Here is a 17,359-nt window from a genome sequence, read left to right as displayed (position 1 = left end):
TATTAGAAACAATATTATTAGCTTGATTATCTATATAAGTGACGTGTATGCGATTAAATCTGAGCTACGATAGAGTGTCGTTGTTGTTTCTAACGCCAGCCAAGTATATAAAAAATATATATATGTATAATAAAAGAATCAAGACCCATAATTAAAATTTTAATGTCCGATACATTCAATAAAAGTCCAACGAAAATTTAACTTAATACATCCTTCGTTCTAAAGAAAATCGGGTACTTCAACGCGGACGGCCACGAGCTTGAACCGATTATACCTACACCAAATTAGTTAAACAAGTAAATAAATAAATAATCAATTATTTACTATAAAAAAAAATCAAATTTATCTAACTTGGTCACCAAGTCAATCATTTTAATTAAAAATTCTAAGATATTTTCCTCCTCCCACATCCAAACCGCCCATTCTCCTCTGCTAAATCTCTCCCATGTCTTTAACTACTCTCCCTCAATATTAAATCTTCAATCCATTTCTTTCCTCCGATCGGTTTCCGCAGCAAGAAAATTCAAGAAACCGAGAGCTCAATCAATTGAATTACAGGTAATTCGTACTCCTCCGTTAATAGCACAATTTCGCACTTCTTTTGGAAATCAAATATGTAAAATTTTGACAGAAACTGAATCTGCAATATCCAGTGGGCTACTCCTTTTGGTCCTACAATTTCACAATCGATATCGGATTATCGAGGTAAAATCCTTTCCCAATTTCGAGTTTCAATCATCAGTTTATGCATAAACATACCATAATCCAAACTAATCGCATAACTCAAGCAATTAACACAATTGAACACTCCCACGATTAATTCGAAATGCGAAAGAACTTGGTAAAGGGAACTTATCTTTCGGGGCAGAACGGGTTAGTTTCGGGACGTTTCGGGGCTGTTCGGAGTTGCTCGGAGCTGCGCGGTGTCGGTTCGGGGTGGACTCGGAGTCAATCGGAAGCTGACCGGCAGGCTGGTACAGCAGCGCCTCCCGGCAGCTGCGTCGCGTCTTCCCGGCGAGACAGCAGCAGCGTCGCGTCTCCCGGCAGCGGCCCCCGGCAGCAGCAACTCTTTCGGGGAATCGGCGGCTGCACCGACAGCGTCGTGACAGCAGCGGCGATGTCGAGCGTCGTCAGCGGCGAACGGCAATCAACGCGATGGAGCGAGCGGCGAATCTGGAAAGACGGAGAGGGGATGGCGGCGCGACGGCGTGAGGCTGGAAAGGAAGAGAGAGAGAGGGAGAGAAGGGAGAAGGAGGAGGAGAGGAAGGAGGCGGATCCGCGGCGGCGGCGGCGGCTCGGGAGAGGTGAAGGGCAGCGACGGTGAGCCGCCGCGCGTACGGCAACGGCGGTGGCGGCGTGAGTGTAGCCGAGGGAGAGAAAGAGGAGAGGGGGGGGGGAGAGACTGTTCTTTCTTTTGTGAATTTGGGGGAAAACGAAGAAAGAGAAGAAATGAATTAGAATGGTGAGAAAGAGAGAGAGGGAGTTGACCGAGATGGAGGGAGTAAGGGAAATTGTTGCTTTTTGTTTGGTTTGGGCCAATTTTTTTTAGGTTGGGCCCTAATAATTAATTGGTATAATGGGCTGTTTTTATTTAAGGAATTTGGCAGACTCTCTAATTTAATTAGGCCAGGAAGCATTCTTATAATTGTTGAATGGGTTGTGATGAATTAAACAACTGGGCCGAAAATTAAATATTAGTTTGGGCCGAGATTTTAATTGTTGGGATGGAATTAATTTAATGAATTGAGCTTGGAGCTTAATAAATTAATCCCTGAATAAATTACTAAGTTTCTGAACGGAAAATGTTGAAGTTGGAAATGTGAAGGACCGACCGGCGTCGCCCTCGACGCCTAGGGCGGCCGCTAAGGAAATGGAAAGAAAGAGGGAGCCGAAATTCTCAAGTCACATAAATAATTAAGTTTAATAAAGAAGTGCTATTAATTAAATTTTTCCAATTTAATTAATATGCAAGTTTCTAAAATTTTTCTAACGGTGGACAAATGATAAAAGAAATAAAGTAGGGGCATGCATTCCTATAAGTATGTGAATTTCTCGAGTCTTATTAGTACGTTGTTTGTTTTCAAAAGGCTATCTCCGTGAGTTAAGGGTGGAGTCAGGAAAATTCAAGTTAAGGAATCTAAACGACCAAGGTGAGCTTTCTTATACGACAAATACAAATCGTATATTGTGAAAACACGAACACATGTTCATGATTTTTAAAGATATTGTCTTGCCATAAATGTTTTGTGTATGATGCCTATCTGTTTGGCTAAGGCCAAGTGAATTATGAAAGATGATATATGTGAATCGATTCGATTTTGAGTCCTAGTAGGGTGGTGTCCCTACTTGGAACCTCTGACCGTGAACGGCAGAGAAGATGACCGTGGAAGGTGGCCACCTTCCCGGTACATGGGAACCTCTGACATGATGGGCAGGGAAGGTGACCGTGTGAGAACACCATCTCAACGGCACAATGTGATCAAATATGGCTAAGTACAGGAAAAAGGGACTGCAGTCCAATGTGAATATTTTTAGTAAGCTCGGGCACTTTCAATAACACCCCCGAGTGTTACTGTGATGATGGCTTGACAATATTTTCAAATGTATATGTGTAATTTTCGGCAATGTGTTCACTGAGTACTTTTTGTACTCAGCCCTGCATATATTTCTAAATGTGCAGGTTGAGCAGCGAAGTGGTGGAGGAAGTGCTATTGAGACAAGACACTTACTTCAGTCAGATTTTGACTCTCGGAGGTTCATGTCTTCATACATGGAACCGCGTTCATTTGCTTCCGTTGTGCATCTTAAAAGACTCAAGTCTATTTTGTTCAAAACTCTGATTTATTTCGAGCTATTTCCATTTGTTTCGGGTTGTGGTTGAGTTGTGTTGATTTTCCCCTTTCTTCCCCGCTTCTTTAATCCTCCCCTAGTCGCGATCAACCGTGTTTTCTATCCTTAGAAAATGCGGTCGTGACACGGGTACAGAACCCGGCGAATATCGTTCGTTCGACGCTGACACCCAGTACGATCCCGATTTCAGTACGGAATCGTACGAGTTGTCTGACATGGAACCGTCTCCAAACCGACCAAGCGCTCCCTGCCGCCGTGACGCCGCAACGGCCGATCCCGAACCCGCCGCGACCGCTTCTGCCCCAGCCAAAAAGAAGCGGAACCGGCAGCGGGCGCAGAAGTTGCCGCCTCCCGGAAATTGCGATGAGTACGCCCCCGGCCGTACGAACTACATCGACGATGAAACCCTCATTTTGGCCCGGTGTTGGGTAGATATATCGGAAGACCCGATTTTCGCGAACAACCAGAGGCAGGTCTCGTACTGGGAGCGCATCGCCGGCCTCTACAATGAGGCCAAGCCGCCGACCGCGTACAAGTGCAAACGTGAGCAACTCCGCAAGCACTGGGATCAAGTGAAGAAGCAAGTGAACTTGTACGCGGCGGAGTTCGAGAAGTTCACGCGGGCACAGGGGAGCGGCGAGAGCTTGAGCGACTTGCGTGCTAAAGCGCTGTTGTCGTACCGGTCGATGTACGGCGACTTCAAGCACGAGGCCATCTGGGCGCTCTTGAGGGACAAGCAGAAGTTCCAAGGTGGAATTCTGCACACTGGTACGCCGAAGAGGACGAAGACCACCGAAGCTGGTGATTACACGAGCAGCGGCAGCGGCAATCACCCGGTTGACCTCAACCGGACGTACGTGGATGAAGGGAGTTCCGGCACACCGGTATCCTCCCAGCGTCAAGGCTGCGAAGGCCAAGGGGAAGGCGGCCGCGACCTCATCCTCGACCGCTGCAAACCCATCTCCGTTTCCGGAAACGCTCCCGACCCAGACGGCCATCGCGTTTGAGTCGTTGGCAACAGCGTCGATGATGTTATTGCAGACGCACAAGGCCCTCAAGAAGTGTACCGACCCCGACGAAGCCGAATATCTCCGGGCGTTAATCGATGAGCTGCGTCGAAAGTTGAGAATTGCACCGACTTAGTTGTTTTTTTTGTAAGTTGAATGGTGTAACTTTTTTTTATTAATGCGTCGCTATTTTTTATTTAGACGTTTTTTATTTACTCGTTACTTGTTATTTGAAAACATTTAAATTAATTAAACAAAATAATAAAATGATGATGTGGCGCGCTATAGGGCGCCCCTTAGGGCGCCCCACTGCAGGTGGGGGGGAAGGAGGATAAAACTGATGACGTGGCGCGCCATAGGGTGCCCCACTGCTGATGCCCTTATAACAGATCCAAGCAAATAAAGTTGGATGGACACGTTTCGACCAAGCATTGATAGATAATTTAATCTTCGACCTAGGGGTATTATAGTACTATGATTTTTATTTCTCTCTATTTAGGAGATGCTTAATTATGGTACGGAAAATGTCATTAAGTACTAGATTAAATTAAATAATACTCCCTATGTACCATTAAATATTAAACGTTTGATTTTTCACACATATTTTAGAATAAATGATAATAAATAGTTAAAGTGGAGAAAAAACAAAGTAAAAAAGAGAATAATGTAAATGAGACTCTCAATGCGGTTCAGTTCGGATCGAAAAAAATCTAAAAACTGAAAAAAAGTCCAAAATCGGATGCGCTTGAAATGTGTGTAGTGTGTGTGAAGTGTGTAATGTGTATCAAATGTGTGTCGTATGTGTGAAATGTGTGTTGTGTGTAGTATGTGAAATGTGTGTTGTGTGTAGTATGCGTGTAGTGTGTGTAGTGAGTGAAATGTGTGAAATTTGTGTAGTGTGTGAAATGCGTGCATATCTGTAGTGTGTGAAGTGTGTGAAATGCATGTAGTGTGTCAAACGTGTGAAATTTGTTTAGTGTGTGAAATGTGTGTAGTGTGTGAAATGCGTGTAGTGTGTTAAATATGTGTAGTGTGTAATGTTAGGATTGGTATACTAAAAAGCATATTTCGAGCAGGTTGCACGGATAGAATTGCTTGTATACAATAAACTCTATAATCCACTTCTAACCCAAGGCGAGAGAAGTAATTTTATCGTACTGGTGTTTGCTTATGTATTTATAAGATGTTTCTCAAATATTTAAATGTATAAGAAGCAAACAAGTCTAATTCTTCTGCATAGTAGACTGGGTCGTGAACGACGTTCACAGAAGGTGACGCGATCGGTCCTTTGTAGAAGAGAAATAGAATTTCACAACCTAGATAGGCTTTGGCTACCTATCGTGAATGGTTGCAGTGTCAGTTCACATTTTTCCTTACCTTAGGAAATAATTGACACTAGTGTGGTATAGCAATGAATGATCTAACAGTTGAGATAAGTCTTTCTTGCTATTTACTGAAAGATGAGGTCTTAGTGATTTTTATTTCTTAATAATTGTTGACATAACATTGAGCATGCGATATTGATTATGTACTACTTTGATTTATCAAATGGTGCGGATTTTTCGCAATCCAAGAATCATAATATCTTGGGTAATGGTGATCAATGTCTACAGGTGCTAGTATTGTTATTGCAATGAATCGTGTGCTGGGTGAGTCCAGTTTGATAATATCCTCAAGAGGTGTTCGAAAAAAGGTTTTATTATTCAAAAACCCGGCCGGTTGAAATTTATTCCAGAATAATAAATAAAGATTTTGAACTAGACAACTCTTGGAAAAAGATACTCCCTCAGTCTCATAAAAATATGTGCACTTTCCATTTTCGTCCGTCCCACAAAAATATGTGCATTCCATTTTTGGAAAGTTATATTAATTTAATAATGTTTGTCTCACTATCCACTAACACTACTTTAACTATCATTTTCCTCCTCTCTCTTACTTTACCATACATTTCTCCTCATCTCTCTTACTTTAACAATTTTGTCTTAATTCTCGTGCCATACCTATTGCCCATATTTTTATGGGACGGAGGGAGTATTAATTAATTAAAGTCAAATAGCAGACTGAAATTAATAAATGGATATTTATATCTTAAACACGGGAAATAATAAATTAAAAAGGTAAAGCCCGAAATACTCGTAATTTGAGATTGGACGTGCAATTAGTATCATTATACTATAGTGGATGATACTAATATTCTGTTTGGATTTGAATTAAATTGAGGCTCAATTTAATTAGTAAAAGTCTAACAGGTTTGCCCAAGTCCAACCTCCATGGATCCCTAATTTGACCCATCATAACTTTATATAAAAGGAGATTAGAAAGGAGATTAAAAGTGAATTAATCATAAATTTTCGTGCACCCCTCTGGGAGTGACTGAAAATCAATTCTTCACAGATCTGAAGTTATGTCTTATTTCTAATTTAGCCCTTTTTGATTCTGACAAGCTTTTCCCACCCAAATATCTGAGTTCGGGATACATATTAGAAGGTTCGTGGTTGAGTACGAAGAACATCACATGGAGAAGGCGCAAGCAATCGACGATTCTTTGGAGAATCAGATCGGTAATTCTAAACCATAGGAATTCATGTATTAGGGTTTAAATTTCCTTAAGCATGAATTTATGTGTGTTCTAGCATGCAATTGATTGTTTAACATGTGGTTAATTGATCTCATAATCGGTCAAAGAGATCCGCAAGTATGACTTATTTTTTTATGCATGACTTCCACTGTGCAAGGGCACCAAACCCAATCATGTAGTGTGTGTGAAATGTGTATATTATGTGTAGTGTGTGTGGAGTGTGTGCAGTGCATGTGAAATATGTGAATGTGCGTAGTGTGTGTGAAGTGTGTGAAATGTGTGTAGTGCGTGTGTATTGGATATATAGTGAAAATGCGTTATTTTATAACTATTTGTAATTTCAATTTTCTACTTTTGATATAGAATTCAAATTGTAGAATTGAAATATTTAGAATTGCAATTCAATTCCAAATCCAAATATTTTTGTGGTACTAAGCATTAGATTTAGAATTGAAGGCTCCAATCCATACTTCCAATTCCATGTTCCCAAACATAGCCTAAGATTATGGATACAATAATACAAAGTTTATGATATTAGACTAATTTTGAAGTTAGTGGAAAATACCAAATTTTGACTAAAGTTTATGGTTTTAGGGGCCAATATCCTATAGAATTATCCTTCGTTCAAATTAGGTCCGACAACTATGCACTACCGTAATCTTATTTTCAATAATGCATGAAGTAGTATGAAGATATGCTCAAATCACCTAATTTAGCTAGTTTAATAGGCGATCACATGAAAAATATTTTAATGATCACTTGTACAAAATTTAAGAAACGAGAAAGAATCAACGTTATAGCTAATGAAAATAAAACGTGTCAAATATATATCGAAATAAATATGAGTAAATGATCAAAAAACGGCTTCATTGCAATCATATAATATGGTATTATTATCGGCATCTGATTCTAGCATCAACAAAATTATCTTTCTGCCATTGGTTCTCCTATTATATTTTATCTAATTAATCAGTTTCCTATATTGGGACGATAATTAAAACTAGTATCAGCTTCATTTTAAATCAAAATGTACATTATAAATTATTACACACATAAGAGGAAGGAAATTAGCATATTCATCGTTATATATTTAATACTCTCTTAGTTTTTCATAAAAAAAGTGTTTGGAATGCACCCTTTTGCTTGATCACATACAGGTATGTATACATTAAGTTGATTTTTAGTAAACTCTCATAATTTTGTACAATAATTAACAAACATATAGGATAAAAATGAGGCCTAAACAGATAAATGCAATGAGCTACAGGCGAGAGATAACATTGGCATATATATTACTCATATTTATGATGATGATCGCACTCAACTATAGCACGGTTTCAAAGTCCTTCTGCTTTTTGGGTCGTCAAATTAGTAAGTATCCATAACATAATCTATATATTCTACTCCCAAGCATTATCAAATGATAATTATTTTAATTTGATAACTATGATAATCCCATCAATTCAGTGATTTAAAAATGTCAATATTTACTATCATTTTTAATATACTGATCAATGAGTTATCACAATTATAAGTTGCTAGTTATCATTCTAACACGACCCTTCTGGGCGTAAAATGATGGGGCATGACAGAATACAAAGGCCATAGCAGAATGAAGAACTACTCCAACTATAGATCCGAGGTGTACGAATTCACGGGCGACGTACGCCTGCAGGGAAGCCCGGCCACCATTTTCATAGGATCACCGATCGACTACAACATTCCCCGCGAAATAAAACCATACGCGAGGAAATACGATCCCCCGGGCATGGTAGCCATCTCTTCTGTCCAAATAAAGGCAGCACCCCCCGAAAAACTCCCGGTTTGTACGAAAACCCTGGACGTCCCGGGCATCCTCTTCTCCACCGGTGGACACACGCATAACTACTTCCACAGCATCACCGACGTGATGGTCCCGCTCTTCGCCACCTCCCAACGCTTCAACCGCGACGTCATCTTCCTCGTCATCAACCACAACTCTTCTCACTTCACCACCGAGCACAGAAAAACCCTAGAAAGTCTCTCCAGACACGAAGTGGTCGATATCGATATAGAGAATCGAACTCTTTGCTTCACAAATATGATTGTGGGACTCAAAGCTCACCCATCCGATCTATCCATCGATCCATCCCCATTTGCGAGGCTCTCCGCTCGAAACCTCACAAGGCTTCTACGCAGCACCTACTCCTTGAAGAGAGACTCAGTGGGCGATCATAGTCGGCCTCGGTTGCTCGTCGTTTCAAGAAAAAAAATATCGTAGGCTGGCCAATGAGTTCCAGGTGGTTGAACTTGCACGGGAGCTGGGATTCGACTCTGTCTTACAGGATTTGGGAGACTATACGAGACAATTTCCCCATATCTTATTGTTAAGTTAGTATTGATTTACCATATTTGTTGCGTATGATATTATTAGATTTGATACACTTTATTGTTGAGATATTATCGTATCCCACATATTATAAATATGTGTGGAACCTATCATATTATTCAATCAATGAAATAAGAGAATTCACATTATAAATATATGTGGAACCTATCATATTATTCAATCAATGAAATAAGAGAATTCACACTATTTTCCTATCTTCTACAATCCAAAACCCTAGTTCTTATCGTTGTTGATCGTCGGGAATCGTCGGGCAAAGATTCCCGCGACTTCACGGAGGAATTGATCCTAGTTCTTGTCGTATGCGATCGACGGGCAAACGTTCCCGCGACCTCACGGAGGAATTTGTGCGAGGTTAAGGAGTACATCCTTAACAACTAGTGCTTTCATTGTCGATCTCAATCATTCATGGCGAATCGTATGATGAGTCGCACGGAGTCGATCGTCGTGACTTGCGGCAACGGCGCGAGCATGCTGGAGCCGTTTCCATCATCGCCGAGTGCTCTGGATACGCCGGCGATGGCTTTTGAACATATACTAGCTTCGTTGGCTCGCCTCGAGGCTCGAATGGACGCGTTGGAGCGACGTGCTTCAATTGCTCAGCCGCCGCCTTGGCCAGACCCCGACCCCCCCTACACCGACTGGAATTTGGCCAGAGGGAATTCCGCGGGAGAGAGACCCATGATGACAGCGGCGACGGCAGTTACTCAGCAGCCGCTGCTAGGGTTTGGCGGATGAGAACACAATGAAAGCACCAATTGATAAGGGAAAACCCTTATCAAGTGAAAAAGATAAAGAAAGTCGCAGAGAAACCGTGCTCTGTCAACAATCAGAAATTCTAAACGGAAAACTAGATAAAGATAAAAGAAAATTATTATAATTACATTGATTGAATAATGAGATTAACAATAGTCTTATTTATAATAGAGATACTAACTTAATGAGCATGACAAAAGATATGAAAAAGATATGCAAATCTATAATTAACTAACTAAATAATAATAATAATAATAATAATAATAATAATAATAATAATAATAATAATAATAATAATAATAATAATAATAATAATAATCGTATCAGAGACCATCTCGAGTCCGCTGCCAAAATCGTCAACTCCATCGACGTCCTGGTGGGAGTCCACGGAGCTGGTCTCACAAACATGGTTTTTCTGCCTGAAAATGCCAGTAAGTCTATCTGTAATTAAATTTAAATAGATTTACATTAATGATTTATTTTTGTGGTCACTTGTGATCCAAATTATACCGTTGGGGATGAGAAATATCGCAAGGGGAATGTTTGGGGCGAATCCGGAGGAGATGAAGTTGAAATATTTGGAGTATATAATCACACCGAATGAGAGCTCCCTTTTAGGGAAAGTTCCCAACAGCAGTCTAATATACACATTCCCTAAACAATATTGTGAGAATATAGGAACTCGAGCTTGTCAACGGCAAGATGTCAAACTTGATTTAGCTAGATTTCAGGATACACTATTGAAAGCCTTGGACATCATGGCTGCTTAATTCATTTATTCCACGAGGCTCTGCGTGTTGTAATAAGACTTATTTAATATATTTAGTACAATATTTTACTGTAATTTAATATATACACCTATTTTCATATTTTGACAATTACTATATTAGTTCATTTCTATGTGCAATTTTGGTCCATAATAAAATAAGGAAAAATTGTAGCCATATATAGTTATATACACATTTTAATTCCAAATACGAACATTATGGATTTCGATCTTTCATAGTTATAACTCCACTATTTAACAGTGGAATTATAATTTTTTTATTAGAAACCTATTACTATATACCAAATCCAATATATCAACCAAAACGAGACCTTACTTTGGCCATGTTCATTCATCATAATAGAGAGGTCATAGCCATTCAACTTTTATTGGAACATTACATCCACTTTACTGGAGACTCGAATAATTAAAAATCAAGAAATCAACTTATTTTCCTAAACGAAATTCTAACAAAATAGCATGTCTCATATTAACTGAACATTAACTCACTATTTTGATTAAATTTATTATAGAAATAAGAAGATATTGTTATAAAATAAATCCTACTTAACAGTTGATACTTTAATTGAAGCCTAGAAAATTTCTATTCTCTAGTTAGTCGTTACATTAAAAAAAAACTGTCAAATTACGAGTAACATAAAATTTAATAGAATAACTGATAATGTAAGAATAGATGATAATGTAAGAATAGAGTAAATATTTCATTTTAAATGGTGGTGCGTTGTTGTTATGTAATTTTGTCATTTGACCCGCTTTTATTTTACTACTAAAATTATCTCACAAGTGTACGGGACTAATGCAACTATGACAAAAAAGAGTATCATGTCCCACAAAGACTATAGTGTCAACCTAAGTATCACAAACCAAATTCAATTACTGTCTGGACAATCAAATTGGATTTTTATTCCTAATTCAACTACTAAAACAAAATCAAAATAAAATGAAATAAAACAAGAATAACAAGAAATATGATGTGAAAGGTTATAGGGAATGAATGCAGAATTCTAGGATCTAATGCACAACAACAAGCTATTATCCAATCTATCACCTTGCTTTTATAGTGTGTCTAGAGTCACTAAGTCGGTCATTTATTTAGAACCCCATTCCAAGTTGAAAAATCCGTAGATTAGATGTTAATACCAAAGTCTCCTTCAAATATTTAACATCTAATTCCCAAAAGCTTTTAAAGAACCAAAGACCTCGCATAAAATGATGCGAACCTACATCATGAGCCAAACCCAATCAAGGAACTACATCGGCAAAAAATGAGGTCTATGAGCAAGAAGATGCAAGGCTTTGAGAACACTCATACGACGGATAAGCATAGAGGAAGAAGTTCGAGTTGTGGAAATGCGGAAGCCGAGGTCATGCTCGAAGTCCCAAGGGAGACAGAGAATTTTCCTATCCCGGGCGTTCTAGCAACACAGGAACCACCGATCGGGCGTTTCGAGCAATGGATGAGTTAGTCCAGGAGTTTCCCCGGGCGTTTAGGTTGCCAGTCAATGCTCGACCGGGCTAAGATTAAATGTTAAGGTTTGTTTTTCTAGTCTAGTGTTGCTAGTTTAGTGGACCCATTAGGTTTTTACTTTGATGAAAGTTGCCTTGAATTGCCTTCATTGTTTTGTAGAAAGTCCATAGGTTCCAAGCATCTATATAACTCATAAAACTTCCATTTTCTGCAAAATATTCCCTGAAAAGTCCAGGATCGGGTCAGATGGAAAAGTTCCCTAGTCCGCATAAGTTCATGACATTTTGTGCTACGTTTGGAGTTCGTGAAAAATACCGAAAAAGTGAAAAAGTTTATAACCTTTCCAGCAATTTGCCCTATTTTAAAATTGTCTGATCAATATACTAAACAACTATCTTGTGGTGATGCTCGATATGACATTGATTGAATCAAATGAGAAATAATTTTATTTTTCTTTCAATTTTTAATTCTAAGCAAACAACACCAACTTGAGAATAAAAATGTGTCCTTGTATATTTTATTAATAAAAGTAATACATTAATGATTTAATCTAATCATCCAATGTTTTTTATTATTATAACTTTTACTTATTCTGAAATATTATGTTGATTTCAATCCAATATTGAAAGGTATAATAGTAATAAGAAAAATTATTTACATGAATTACATTTATACTTATTAAACGACGATATGAGCGAATAATGCAATCCTTTTTCAAATTTATAGTGGCATTGAGATTCTACTAGTTTTAAAATAATAAAAGAGTGGCCATAAATTTTATTCCCTTGCCTTACAAATTAAAGTGGAGGATCCGCTTAAAAGGCATAAGTGGAAGATTTCTATTTTCAATTCGCACCACTAGGCTAAGGAGTCATTCTCTGATTTCAAGAGCACAATCCTCCAATAATGCATACCTAAGTCATAAAAAGTGAGGTCTAAAATGTAAATTCTTCTCTTTTAAATATATAGGTAGTGATTTTTTAAAAAATATTATATGCATTAATAAGAGCAATGACAATAATTGATGATAGCCACACGAAGCATTATAGTGGAATGAGCTATTTAATCATAACATGCGTCATATACCAAGGAGGGTATCCCCCTCCTCAAATAATGATGTCCCAGATTCCACATAATTGCTTCTAACAAATCTTATTTGATCAACTTTTATGTAAGTCCAACATAAAAGGGGGGTTACACGTGAATTCAAATGATGAATATCTCACATAATTTATTTTACCCATCCTATAATTAAACTTTTATTTTAACATTATGAATACATGATTACTCATACGAAACACCTCTCGAGTTCATGGTAACACTATGCAAATGTTCCAATGCAATAGTATTTATTAAAACAATAATAAAATTAGTCAGAAATATAAATGGAGATGATACCCCACAAAAAATAAAAAAAAAATGGAGGGATGATGGAATGTAGACGAAAAATGGTAGCCAATTTCACGGATCATGTCCTCTCACATAGATCTTAAATAGAGAATCTCTGAAACAATGAGATCCAAAGCTTGTTTTTTTTACTCTTTCCAATTCCACCATTAATTTCATGTATCAAGTGAACTAGCTTGTTCTATTTGCTATTCAAATCTCAATTAAAGAATCAATTCAAATATACTGAAAACGAAGCTTCTTTAATTTCCAATCACCATAGGAAACATGTCCCCCCATCTCTCCCTTTCATTGCCCCCTCCCCTATGTCTTTTGCAGAGAGAGAGGGGGGGGATTCACAATATACTCTTTTTTTTAAATAAAAAATTGAATGTAGTGAAAATAAATAAATAGTAAGCATAATAACATCCCAGCCAATAAAAGTAAAAAAAACTTTCCAAAATAGTAACTAAAATTTCTAATACTGCAACAAACAAAATATTTGACTTTTCATACACCATTAATAATACAATTATAATGTTTAAGCAGCCTATTGGCTTCCCTGAGGCCACTGAAGTAGGCTCCGTGAGTGGTCGAGTAATGCGTCTTATGCGTAGCTTCGCCGGCGAACAGGATTTGCAGCGGCGGAGCTGTATCCACGGCGCCGTATTTCGGCAGCGGCTCAGCCAATGTGTCCATGTCATCGATACTTGATCCAACTGCCACATAGCTGTATGATCCCAAAAACAGAGGATTACTCCCCCATTGCGTCCTCAACACTTGATCGAATTTCTCATTGTATGGCTGTGATGGCAACAAATTCGACACCGTCCTCGAGAAGCCGCCGATGATCTCGTCATCGCTCAGCTTCTCCAGCTCGAGAGCCTCCTGCCCTGTTAACCAGGACAGGACGACTCTCGAGCTGCTATAAATAGGGCATAGAAACGACGTCCTTCGGATCCACTGAGGAATCTTCGGATTCCTCAGTTCAGAATCCGAAGGATGGAAAACCATTTGTAGGAAGGGGAAGCCGCCGGCAGGGAAGTAATCAGGGCTAAGTCGCAAAAACACCTTGTTGACAACGCCGTAGCCGAGCCTCGAAATGGCCCCCGCCTTGCAATTGGGCAGCGGGGGATCGAACAGGCTCGATCCCCCGCTGCTCATCCCAGACTTGAGCACTCCAAGGGACACGGTCACGATGACGTGATCCGTCGACAAGGTCGTCCCATCGCTGAAATGCAGAGTGACGGGGCGGCCGTCGCCACGGACGCCGGCCGGGGCCCACTCGATCCTTTCGACCTTCCTGCCTAATTGGATGACGCCGGCGGGGAGGACGGAGGCGAGGTGGTCGATGACGCCGGAGTAGCCCCCGGCGATGGTGATCTCCTCGCCGGGGAAGAGGATGTAATCCTTCTCGGCATTGTAGTCGAGGCTGCAGAGATCGTCGGCGGAGGTGTAAGTCCTCTGTATGCTCTCGTGCATCGCGAAAACGGCCTCTTGCAGCGATCGCTTGCTCCAGCTCCCCACCGATGCACCCTTCTTCTCCTTGTCCAGATACACGGCGAGGCCGCGGCGGAGGAACGAGCCGACGCTGATTTCTCCGCCGCTAACGACGCAATGCTCGGGGGTTTTGGCTATCTTGCCCTGGATGAAGTCCATGAGATTGTTGAAGAGGCGCGAAATCGGGTCGACGAAGGCGGGGGAGAGAGCGTGGCCGCCCTCCGCCGCCGTGACGGGATCTTCGAGTGTGCCGTCCATGCACTCCCACGGCTGGTCGGAGGCGAGCAAGTTTGTATCGCTGGCGATTTTGTAAACGGGGCTGCCTTCAATCCCGTGGATCCACGTGGCGCCCTGCTCAATTCGGTCGCCCGAGAATTCGGAAGTGCTGATGCGGCCGCCGATCCGGGTGCCGCCCTCCACCACCGCCAGCTCGAGGGAGGCGGCGGCAGATGTGTGAAGCTTGTTGGCGGCGGTGAGTCCGGCCATTCCGGCGCCGATTATAACCACCCTTGGCTTCTTGCTCACCATTTCCCTCACTTACCAAAATCACAACGATGGGACAAAAATGGAAAATGATTCTTGACAGTGAAGGATTTTTTATCTTTTTTATTTTTTTTGGTGGGATGTGTGTGTGTGTGTGTGAGGTTGAAGATGAGATAATTGGAATGGAGAGGATATATAATCGCTTAGTAAGGGATCTTTATTCTCTCTCCTCTTTTTTATTTTAATGTTGATAATTATTTATTGTCACATATAGTTTCATTAAGCTAATAAAGACATGGGTCTACTTTTGTTCAAGTCTCACCCCTTGCATCTAATATGTTTCATATAAGTGTGTAGGCACATTTCTTGGCTGCAAATCAATTGGATTCATATATACAAATATGAGTAGGCACATAGTATAATGTGGCATGTGAGTGTTGTCAATGTTATCGTAAAAGCGTATCAAGTCTATGGCTAGGAAGTGCGATGATGAATCCACTTTTAGTCCATTTACAATAAGTTCTCTCTTCAAACTCACCTCATTAATAGTAGAATACATATGTAAATATATTAAATGTTGATACTTAAAAGATTAACCGGAAAAAAATAAAGTATGAGAAAAAATAAGAGAGTTCAATAGTAGAAAAATAAAGTTTTTGCAAAAAAAAATTAGCACGTTGAATGGAGAAAATATAAGAGAGCTCAAGATGAAATATGATGTAGGTAACTTTGGATGGAGAAAATATTTCATTATTATCTAGCAAATTGTGTAGCACGTTGAATGCTCCAAATCAATCCACTCCTATATTCAACAATCATCCCACTTGGTGATGTTTGATTAAACCATTACTACAATGTTCTACCAAATAAAGTAACAAGATAAACAATAAATATCTCATTCCACGATTATAACAGTAGAATCATCTCTTTGGTTATATTCTCAGTATGTGACATCCTCAAGATATCAACGTCCTCAAGACATTGCTATCGAAAAGCCAAACTCTTCTCACTTTCTCAACCGTCTGACCTGGTACGTCGTGCCAAAACATATCTAATTTTCTCTTTTCTCTTTTGTTTTTTCGGTTTTTACATCAATTCTCTAAACCATCTAGCTAATTCTCTTGTCAATTGTCTCTTTCTTGGAATTAACTTAATTCAACAAATGAAGTACGTTCAGTGTAATGCGACATCATTTGGTTCACTTTAATGTGACGTTGTTTTGATTGTTGTCCATTGTGCCATGTAATTCAGTGCACAAGTTATATCAATGTCAAAATCTTGATTGATTGCAAAATCAAATGAATGATTATACAGTTTTCACGTGAATTTTTAAAAGATGATAGAAAAAAACTAGAGATTGACGAAAGTGAAAGGATTTAAAAGCAAATACAAATGTCACGTAATTTGGTTAAAATGCCATGTGATCGATTGTGCCACATAATTTACTAGTTATCAAGCCTTGTCGTTGTCAAAATCTTAATTGATTGTAAAATCAGACCAAGTCAATAATTCAATAATTTACAAGTAAATTTTAAAGCTAGTATTTAAAACTAGAACTTCGTAAAAAGTTTAAAAAATTATAAGAAAATACTCGTAAAACTCAAATCCAAAATCTTTAACAGGACTATTTACACCACTATACTGACCCAAAAAAACTTTACAACATAGATTTTACTATGTAATGATGTATTCACTTTTTAAATTGTGATTATGACGACCATATCAACATTTGACACCATAAAAGATAACCATGACAATTGTCCAATGAAGGGTGGGGGCTTTTCCAATCATAACATTCGCCATATGCCAAAGAAGGGGATGAAAAATTGATAATCTACTTTTAAATACTCACTTTTTATTTTTATAATCATAAAATAGACACTTTTAATATTCAAAAGATTTTAAAAGAGAAGATGATTTGTAATAGAAGATTTTAGATGGAGGAATTGAAGAAAAAATTAATATGAAAATGGTGAGAAATGAGAGGTAATAATAAATTGATAATGCCTGCCACCAACCTCACATGTGAATTGGTAAACGACGGCCCACCAAACTGAACAATACTGAATGGTCCTCATTAGTCAATAAGTTTATGCAATCTGTCATTTACATATAATTATGCCTTCAACTTTGTTTCTCTTATTAGCACACCCCAAAT

At 39.1% G+C, this 17,359-nt stretch overlaps 2 protein-coding genes across 2 annotated transcripts; one reads left to right on the top strand and one right to left on the bottom strand.

The window, feature by feature from the left end:
- The first annotated feature begins 6,365 nt into the window (after positions 1-6,365).
- On the top strand, positions 6,366-8,953 carry LOC121804759 (alpha-1,3-arabinosyltransferase XAT3-like). The gene is made up of 2 exons (XM_042204411.1): positions 6,366-6,418; positions 8,028-8,953. Exons 1-2 carry the CDS (start codon positions 6,373-6,375, stop codon positions 8,693-8,695), a joined length of 714 nt encoding a protein of 237 aa, XP_042060345.1. The 5' UTR covers positions 6,366-6,372; the 3' UTR covers positions 8,696-8,953.
- Positions 8,954-13,656: 4,703 nt separating this feature from the next.
- Positions 13,657-15,432, bottom strand: LOC121805270 (probable polyamine oxidase 5). The gene has a single exon (XM_042205070.1). It carries the CDS (start codon positions 15,244-15,246, stop codon positions 13,729-13,731), a length of 1,518 nt encoding a protein of 505 aa, XP_042061004.1. The 5' UTR covers positions 15,247-15,432; the 3' UTR covers positions 13,657-13,728.
- Between the last annotated feature and the right edge of the window lie 1,927 nt (positions 15,433-17,359).

The sequence above is a fragment of the Salvia splendens genome, chromosome 5 (assembly GCF_004379255.2).
Source record: "Salvia splendens isolate huo1 chromosome 5, SspV2, whole genome shotgun sequence".
Classification (NCBI taxonomy): domain Eukaryota; kingdom Viridiplantae; phylum Streptophyta; class Magnoliopsida; order Lamiales; family Lamiaceae; genus Salvia; species Salvia splendens.
This window is presented reverse-complemented; position numbering and strand designations above follow the sequence as displayed.